Below are 8,945 nucleotides of genomic sequence, written 5' to 3' on the forward strand. Positions count from 1 at the left end.
TATGCAATGGTCATTGTTTATGAGCTCGGATTGCGCGTCCAGGCGTTCGACAATCCTATAAATAATCGTAGCAAATTTATAAGCATACCAAGCCGGGCCGCAAAGGTGCTTCTGCTTCGGTGAAGATTGCCTTGAACAGATCAAGAGTAGCCGGAAGAACTGAGGGAAGAGCTGAGGGAAGAGCTACGTAAATGATGTAACTTCAACTTTTTTTTTAATATCAATAGTTCTTATATCAATAGTAGTCAATAGTCTTATATCAGTAGTTCAAATATCAATAGACCTTCAGTTCCGGTCTAGCTATTAGTTGCACTGGACAACACTATATGGAATGCGATTTGCTTTTTTACAAATTAATCTGAATCTTGCTAGATTCACCTTTGTTAAACTATTTCTAACGTATTTTACTAAAATCAAAAGTGAAGAACGTTTAGAGAATGTATCCTATGTTATGCATATTTAAAATCTATTTTGAATGCTGAACTGGTCATGACTTAAAATAGTTCCCATATATGCTTCTTGGAGCAACTATTCAACACTAGCAGATATACCATAGTCCACAAAAAACATTGCATCATGTAACAGATGTTGTAATCGGAGGGTTCTGTTGCTACTTTCGGCATCGGCATTTAAGGTAAATTTTGATCACACAAACATGGACACCTTAATCTTCGCGACCCGCTACGAATCTCGTCGGTTAACCTGCGTAGCTAATAAAGCATGTGTATAACACGTACACACACGCATGCAAACCGCGACCCGCGGCCTAAACGCTCACCAACGCGTCCAATTTAGCTATAACATCGCGAGTTGTGCTCATCAATCAATTCAGTATTGTTTGGACTCGAGTGCCACGAAGAGTTCCGAAGAAACCGCGGCCAAGTGCGTTTAATTGATACAGCAAACGGAGATAGAAGAGACAGATAGAAAAGGCGTGCCGAAGACGACCTCGACTGTGACCTTGGATGCGCATGAGAGAGAACCATCATGTTTTGGTTGCTACTATTGACGCTGATCGCGATCGTCGGATCATGGATTCTGGTTACGATTCTTCGGAACCGAGCTACCGTAGCTTGGCTGCAGAAGCAGTTGCCCAACTTTGGCAGTGTTCCCTCGATTCCACTGCTCGGGTCGGCGTACCACTTCAAAGATCCTACGCCGGCCGGAATCTTCAACACCTTTGTCGGATTCCACAAGCTGTACGGCCGTAACCTCATTGCGCAAAATCTGTTTAATCAGCCGTCGCTTCAAATCAGCAGTCCCGCTGTGATCGAGCAGGTGATACAGGCGAAGACCATCGAAAAGACGATAATCTACGACTTCATGAAGCCCTGGTTGGGATCGGGGCTCGTTGTTTCAACCGGTGCGAAGTGGGCCCAACGCCGAAAGATTATTACGCCAACGTTCCACTTCAAGATTCTCGAAGACTTTCTCATCATTATGAACCACCAGGCGGACGTGCTGATACGGAAGCTGTCCGCCAAAGCAGGAGGGCCGAATTTTGACATTTACGAGCCCGTTACCTACTGTGCGCTGGACATTATCTCCGAGTCGGCGATGGGAGTTAAGCTGAACACTCAGGAAGATCCACAGTCGGAGTATGTGCAAGCCGCTAAGGAGTAAGTACGATGCCACTGAAAACGTGTATCAATGAAGGACTAACGATTTCTTTTGACGTTGTTCCTTTTGCCAGGATTTCAGACATTGTTCTCAAACGAATGTTTTCCTTCGGGCGTGAATTCAAATGGTTGTTCTTGCTTAAGAAAGAATCCCGGCGGCTAAATGAGTGCCTTAAGGTAGTGCACGGCTTTGCGTATCGTGTCATTAACGAGCGGAAAAAGCAGCTACTGGAGGAGCGCGAACGGCGACAGACCGAACGCAAGCTGGAAGAGACGGATCTTTACGGCAAGCGGCGCATGACGTTGCTCGATCTGCTGCTGAACGTTACCGTCGACGGTGAGCCTCTACCCGACGACGACATCCGAGAGGAAGTGGATACGTTTATGTTTGCCGGGCACGATACCACCTCGTCCTGCATCAGCTTTGCTGTTTATCATCTCTCTCGGAATGCCGCCATCCAGCAAAAGCTATACGACGAGATTCAGCAGGTCGTAGGATCGGATGCGAAGAGTGTGGAGCTAACGCACAGCACTCTGCAGGAACTGCGGTACCTTGAGATGGTGATAAAGGAAACGCTGCGCATGAATCCATCCGCACCGATCATAGGGCGGAAATCGGCTGGCGATATGGTGGTTGACGGTGTGCAGATTCCGAAGGGTATGGAATTCGCGATCCTCATCTACGCGCTGCACAACGATCCGCAGCTCTACCCCGAACCGGAACGCTTCGATCCGGAGCGCTTCAGTGAGGAGGCACAGGCGTCCCGGCAACCTTACAGCTACATCCCGTTCAGCGTTGGCTCTCGGAACTGCATCGGACAGCGTTACGCTATGCTGGAGATTAAAACGATCCTGGTGAAATTGTTGGCCAACTTCCAATTTTTGCCCTGCGAAGACCACCACAAGCTGCTTATCAAAACCGATATGACGCTGAAACCGGTAAATGGTGCGTTCGTAAAGATTGTGGCACGCTAGTGGTTGTAAGGTTGCTTATCACTGCGTGAAAGCAGGCGCAAGACGGTTCGTATCACTTGCACGCGGCTTGCGATTGCGTATCTAGCCTACCGTGGTTCTGAAGGAGTATAAAGGCCTACATTTTGTGCCCGTTTTTCTGATTAACTTTGTTGGCTCGATGTGACCCAAATAAATGCGGATTGAGAGTGCATCTGGACCTATTCGATAACCTATGCTCGCTGAAGATAACAATGCATCCTGCGTGCATGTTTGAGGTGCAACTCATCAGTTGCATTTCCCTACTCATCCAGGATGAATCGTTTGCTTCCCCCGAACAGAAACGACGAACTATCCAAAATGTCTATTTTCCTTGTGTTGCTATTAGTCATACTTTTAATTTTACATATAATCGTAAAAGTGTTCTTAAATCGTCGGCGGGCGGAGAAGCTCTTGAAGCAGTTGCCCGATTTCAAAGCCCTTCCCTCGGTACCACTACTGGGCAGTGCTCTGCTGTTTAAGAACACTTCTCCAGACGGTGTGCAACGGACGCTGGTCGACTTTCACCGGCAGTACGGTAAGAATCTGTTGCTGCAGGAACTCTGTAACGGATTCAAGCTGTTGGTTAGCGAGCCACGTGTTGTGGAGCAAGTTATTCAGGCAAAAACCATTCGTAAACCATCCTTCTACGACTTCTTCAAGCCCTGGTTGGGTATCAGCACGGTCATAGCGTGCGGACAGCAGTGGAGTATCCGGCGAAAGTTAATCGATCCGGTGTTCAATTACAAAATGCTCGAAGACTTTCTGGAAGTGATGATTGCCCATTCGGATGTGCTGGTGGCCACGTTGGCACCGTATGTCGGTGGAGACGATTTCGATATCTACAACCCGATCCGGTACTGCACGATGGACATTATCTGCGAGACGGCGATGGGCGTTCAACTACACTGTCAGTCGAATCCTACGGGACAATTTATTGCTGCCACCGATGAGTAAGTTCCTCTGTTGGCTCTGTTTTTTTTGTTAACCATGGTTGTGTTACATTTTCGTTCGGCAGGTTAATTGATCTCATACACAAGCGAGTGTTTGATCCGCTGCGCGGCCATAGTTGGGTTTATCCTTTGACGAGCGCTGGGCGGCGCATGAGGAAAATGGTGAAAGTGTTGCACAAGTTCACGGATGATGTCGTTCGCGAACGAAAGCTGCTCCGTTGCAATGGTGCCCCACGGCGAACGACCGTCCTCGACATGCTTCTGGAAACACGGCCCAACGGTCACCCGTTCCCCGAGGATGACATTCGTGGAGAAGTGGGCACGTTTATGTTTGCCGGCCACGAGACAACCACTTCCTGTCTCAGCTTTGCCCTCTATTACCTCTCCCGATATCCCGTCGTTCAGCAGAAAGTTTACGATGAAATTGGGACCGTCTACGCGGGTGCCGGTGATCTCCGCAAAGTCCCGCTATCCTACGCGTCGCTGAACGAGCTCCGGTACTTGGATTTGGTTATCAAGGAAACACTTCGCATCAGTCCACCAGCGCCGATGGTTGGTCGGTGTTCGGCCGGCGATATGATTATTGATGGCATCCCGATACCGGCTGGCACGGAGGTGATGCTGAACATTTTCGTTATGCAAACCGACCCGGAATTCTTCCCCGAGCCGGACGTGTTCTGCCCGGAAAGGTTCGCCGGCCAGAACAATGATTCTACCGGAACGCAAATAATGCCGTACAGTTACATTCCCTTCAGTGCTGGGCTGCGCTCCTGTATGGGGCAACGTTACGCGATGATAGAAATGAAAACTGTTCTGGTTAAGCTCTTAATCCATTACCGGGTGTTGCCGAGTTCGGAAGAGAAAGTCCTGAAGGTGAAGGCGGACATAACGCTAAAGCCCCACGGTGGTGCGTTCATTAAATTGCTGCCGAGATAGATAGTTAAGTTTGGTTTTATTAAAACTTTTCTGCTCGTTTTCATATATTTTACCACCAACTAGAAGTGTAGTGTAAGGACACCACGTTTGCTGTACTTTGCGGAACTTTTAACAGGATGTCGTCTGAAATGAGGTTTGTACGGTGAATTGGGTCGTCAAACGTTAAGCAATTACCAAACGTAACGATGTGGCTATTCAACGATCACGGGCCAGACATAATGTATCGTGTACGAAACGGCCCATTCCGGGGCATTGTAATCATCAGCAGATATGAAGCAGAGACATCGTTAGAGTCCAGCGTCATGCTAAATTGACCGTACAAGGACCGGGGGTCGGTTGTCTCAATTTCACGATATAATTCGGAGATGGTACGAACGATATGTCCTACTAAGACTCTTGAGATGACGATTCTGTATCATCCGATGAAGCATACGATGACGATGTCGATAAAATTGATATCCTGCGTTTTTTGAGATTCGTCATTTCACTCCTTCCGTGGGGACAGTTTTTCGAGAAAATAGTACTGTGTCGTGAGCGAGACACATGGTTTATCACATGTAGGGAATGAAGGCGATAAAAATGTTGATTATGAATACAATATGTTTGTACAGCACGTCCATATGTTTACCGAGGCATCTTCGTATGGTACGGGATGGGCCGGTAAACGGACGGCCTCCCATTTGTGTCGTTCATTGAAAAAATGTCACCCTGCGAAGCCTACCCTCGAATGCAAAGGTTCATATTTTAGTGGTGAGAAACTGTATAGCGATCCGATTTGAATTGGGCTAGCGCAAGCGTACCATTTCCTCGTCAACTCAAGTGCGAAGATGCTGTGATATTGTGTTACGTCCAATTTATTTTATTTCCTTCCTTTGTCTCGTCGTCTTTCGGTGCCATATCCCTTCCAGATGAGGCCCCAAACGAACATCCTTGACACACATTTGTGCCTATTCCGCTTCGAATGTCCCGAGCTCATTTTACGCGCGTTCGTCCCACGATAGTGATTGTAAATAATACCAAAGATACTGCGGCCAGCATTGAACACCGACGACGACAAAAAAAATCGATAACACATCCATTTAATCTTCTCCGGAGTGAAATCTCTTATTTCCTCTCGCGCTCTCTCTCTACCACTTTGTGATATTTATTATTCGCCTGTTCTACTATAAATCTAAGCAAATGGTGTTATACTATGTTCAAGTGAGTTATGCTTGCGTTGGAGGCTTTTGTTGCTCTTTCGTGGCCGCGCTTTCTGCTACAGGCGATTCTGCAGTATCGCTTCCAATCTGTGCCGCAATCTCGGCGTACTTTTCCTTTCGATAGTCTTTCCGGGCCTCGTCCATCAGTACGTTGTGCAGCAGGAAGCGATTGTTTGACTGATTAGGCAACAGCGGCGGGTAAGGATTTCCGCGCAGTTCTAGCACGGCTCGCTTCCGGTACCAACCGGGGTACTCCTTCGGTGCTTTGTACATCCGTGTGGCTGACACCTTATACTCCTCGAACCGTGGCGCCAGTACCTTGAACAGTTTGTGCACGAGCTGTTTCTCGAGCAACCAGAAGTCGGCCATCTCCATCGTGGGCTTGTGGCAGTCCCCGTGCCGTATGGCGTCCGATATTAATCGCTCCGCATACCCGCGTGCCTCATCCGCCCGCTGGTAGTTCAGTTCGATTCGCTCGTGTTTCACCAGGGCCGTCACCGTTTTGCGCAGCTTGTCCAACCGGCCTTCGGGTCCTCGTGGGTTTTTGAGGTTGCGGTGCCGCGGCTGGATCGCCACCCGCAACTGCGACATAAGCTTCGTCACTTCCGCCTGATTCATGTTTCTGGTGGTGTTTTCCACAACTTTTTGGGCGATGTTAGGTTCAAATAAATGCACACTTCACGAAAAGCCGAAAAACGGAAGTATTGTTACTCAATCAAAACACATTTCCTTTCTCTCTCGAACGATATTCCCACCATTTTGACAGATGCTTAAAATGTCAAAACAACGACTAATGGAACCGGTTCGGTTGAACCGGTTCGAAGAGAAAGAGAAGAGAGTATTTGGGTTTTTGGGTTTCGTTGCGTTGCACAGTGGAGAATTTGTACGGAAAAGACGTACATATTTTTTTTAAGGAGAGTCTGCGGATTTTTGTTAACTTTATTGTTTTCTATGCATGCGTTTTAAATAAATTGAGCATTTTATGTGTAATAGACTACTTCATTAAATATTTGAAAGCGTGTATAACTTTTACCTTGTTTTTAATAGACTTTTTCCATATTTTAAGGTATTTATACGCTTAAGCTGCAATCCCCATTACATTAAAATGCTTAAATGCATAATCGTCTGCAAATATCAAATTTCTGATAAAAAAAAACTTAAGCCTTATGAGCGTAAAAAAGGATATCAAATGATCGAGGAGCTTTACCCATTGAGTTTGTGGGAATTTAGAAACAACCGAAGTACCCAACACATGAACTATTAAACGTTTGATAGAAAACTGATTATCTATTTTGGGAAAATACAACTAAAATCATTACTTTAAAAGTGGGTTTGGAATCGCCTTTTACCCATAGTGAAACAGAGAGTGAGAGCGCACGAAAACAGAAAGAGCAAAGAAAAATACAGTAGGTTAGGTTGGAAATAGGTTTGGTTAGGTTGAAAAGTTAGGTTAGTTAGCGGTCAGAAAATACAGAGAAATTGTTTCAGAGAAAGATTTGTTTTACTTCAAAAATTCAAGCGTGCGGTTGCGTTTTGCGTTTCGTCCGGCGTCCTATTTGCGTGCTGTTAGTTGCTAATATTTTCTGCGTGTTGTTCCGACGGGTCACTTTTCTGTTTCAGGCTAATATGAATAAAACCCCCCAGTTTTTAGTTGGTTTATGACCACCTTTTCCCCATAGTGCGCTTCTCGCGAGTTTATCCCAGTGCAGAACAAATCTCTCAGTGTCCATCTGCCATCTGATCGGAACAAATAGCAAGAGCGAGAGAGAGTGAGAAGACCGTTCCTTTTTAAAGGGTTTCTGTGTGCATCTCAACAATCCTGTATTCTAAAGCGGCTCTTCGGTTGGCCATTTCATTATTGTTAGTTTTATTCGATTTAACGCAGCGTCCTGTAATCCGCTTTCTCGCTGTATCTCTCGCTCTTGCTGATTCCATCGTTCCTCTGTTCTTAACAATACGAAACCGGTCAGCGTCCCGTGGACGAATTCTGACGAGAAGCTGTGCGGACAGCATTCATCTTCACCAGTGTTGGAGATTCGCACAAAAGCACCGACAGACGAGAGAACGACCGAATATGATTTCTCCATATGATTCTGCGTGGCCGTAACGACCTATCACACATTTTCAGATCAAAGTGTACCTCGAATAATAGTTATGCCGAGTGCTCATGGCGAGTGAGTGAGACCGAGCGCGCAATTGTTTCCGCTCTTCGTCGAAGTGCAGAAAATGGATTCCGAAGCCGGCGTGTGCATTCGGTAGAATCGAATTTCTGTCGCGACGTGTTTTCCGCGCTTCGACGAAAAAAAAGGTCCTCGAGTGCGCGCAGGATTGCGGAAAGAGTTGAGTGAAAATTGGTGGAGCTGGAGTGCTGGAAAATCCGTTTCGTTAAGAGAGGCTCACGCGGAACGTGGTCGCTGTACGTAAGTGTCCTTCTTTTCGCTTGTCGGTTGATTCCTGTGCATGGCGTTGCGTGTGTGTTTGTGTACTTGCTAAATTCCGGTCCCGATTAAATGTTCCGGAAGCCAGAGCATGCCCCAATGGTGAATCCGTTATGATTATGGGCCGCGATTTCCCGTTCCTTCGTTTGCTGCTGCTGTGCTGTCGATGCTGCCGGTTGATGACGGGCCACTTCGGGACGGGTCCTACTGCACCACACTTGGCTTTAATGTGCACGAAAGTACGGAACGAATCGCCAGAGTAGTTTCAATCTGGTATTTATTTTCCTGCACGATGGGTCTGTGTGAGAAAATGTAGGATCCGCGGTCTGCATGCGCCTGCGGAAGTGTCCGGAGCCCGAGGGTTACCTGGGAATGAGAGCAACAAGGTCTTCCAAAGGGGAGCATTCGCTGGGCGACCGGATAGATTCAGCGGCCACGCTGCAACAACGGTAGACAGAGAGGGCCACCGCGCATCACAGTTCCCCCGTTTCGCTCGCACGTTCACTACCCCCAGACGCGATCGAGCCCTCGCATACTAGACCAGGAATGTCGACGAAACGCTGCGGTGCGGCGAGTGGTCTGTAACCCTTTCGAGCGCTGGTCCAGGTACGAAGCGGAGAGCAAAGAACCGAATCGGAGCACTTCTGCGCTGGTGTTCGTTCTGGGGCCAGAACAATGCACACGCAACCCGCACCACGCTTCGCCGTCGGTGCCATCGTGGACCGCAGAGCGAGAGAAGCTCCGGTGCGCGTGCGTCCGAAGCAGCCGGAGGGAGAAAACATATGGCAGCCCCAGACTGAGTGTGGCTGG

The 8,945-nt window shown here is 47.6% G+C and overlaps 3 protein-coding genes across 3 annotated transcripts; 2 read left to right on the forward strand and 1 right to left on the reverse strand.

Annotated features, from left to right (window-relative positions):
- Positions 1-874: 874 nt before the first annotated feature.
- Positions 875-2,679, forward strand: LOC131209621 (cytochrome P450 4C1-like). The gene is made up of 2 exons (XM_058202730.1): positions 875-1,619; positions 1,694-2,679. The coding sequence occupies exons 1-2, from the start codon at positions 988-990 to the stop codon at positions 2,592-2,594; spliced, it is 1,533 nt and encodes a 510-aa protein (XP_058058713.1). The 5' UTR covers positions 875-987; the 3' UTR covers positions 2,595-2,679.
- A 251-nt stretch (positions 2,680-2,930) lies between these two features.
- Positions 2,931-4,498, forward strand: LOC131207290 (cytochrome P450 4d2-like). Its single transcript, XM_058199902.1, has 2 exons — positions 2,931-3,562; positions 3,628-4,498. The coding sequence occupies exons 1-2, from the start codon at positions 2,931-2,933 to the stop codon at positions 4,496-4,498; spliced, it is 1,503 nt and encodes a 500-aa protein (XP_058055885.1).
- A 931-nt stretch (positions 4,499-5,429) lies between these two features.
- On the reverse strand, positions 5,430-6,443 carry LOC131209751 (large ribosomal subunit protein bL17m). Its single transcript, XM_058202885.1, has one exon. The coding sequence runs from the start codon at positions 6,313-6,315 to the stop codon at positions 5,704-5,706; it is 612 nt and encodes a 203-aa protein (XP_058058868.1). The 5' UTR covers positions 6,316-6,443; the 3' UTR covers positions 5,430-5,703.
- Positions 6,444-8,945: the final 2,502 nt, after the last annotated feature.

Source organism: Anopheles bellator, chromosome 2, assembly GCF_943735745.2.
Source record: "Anopheles bellator chromosome 2, idAnoBellAS_SP24_06.2, whole genome shotgun sequence".
Classification (NCBI taxonomy): Eukaryota; Metazoa; Arthropoda; class Insecta; order Diptera; family Culicidae; genus Anopheles; species Anopheles bellator.

Bases quoted from the DNA above. Each gene is read 5' to 3' on its own strand.
- LOC131209621 (XM_058202730.1), top strand. From the start codon at position 988: ATGTTTTGGTTGCTACTATTGACGCTGATCGCGATCGTCGGATCATGG. The intron at 1,620-1,693 runs GTAAGTACGATG...TCCTTTTGCCAG, and splicing joins TATGTGCAAGCCGCTAAGGA to GATTTCAGACATTGTTCTCA.
- LOC131207290 (XM_058199902.1), top strand. From the start codon at position 2,931: ATGTCTATTTTCCTTGTGTTGCTATTAGTCATACTTTTAATTTTACAT. The intron at 3,563-3,627 runs GTAAGTTCCTCT...TTCGTTCGGCAG, and splicing joins TTTATTGCTGCCACCGATGA to GTTAATTGATCTCATACACA.
- LOC131209751 (XM_058202885.1), bottom strand. From the start codon at position 6,315: ATGAATCAGGCGGAAGTGACGAAGCTTATGTCGCAGTTGCGGGTGGCG.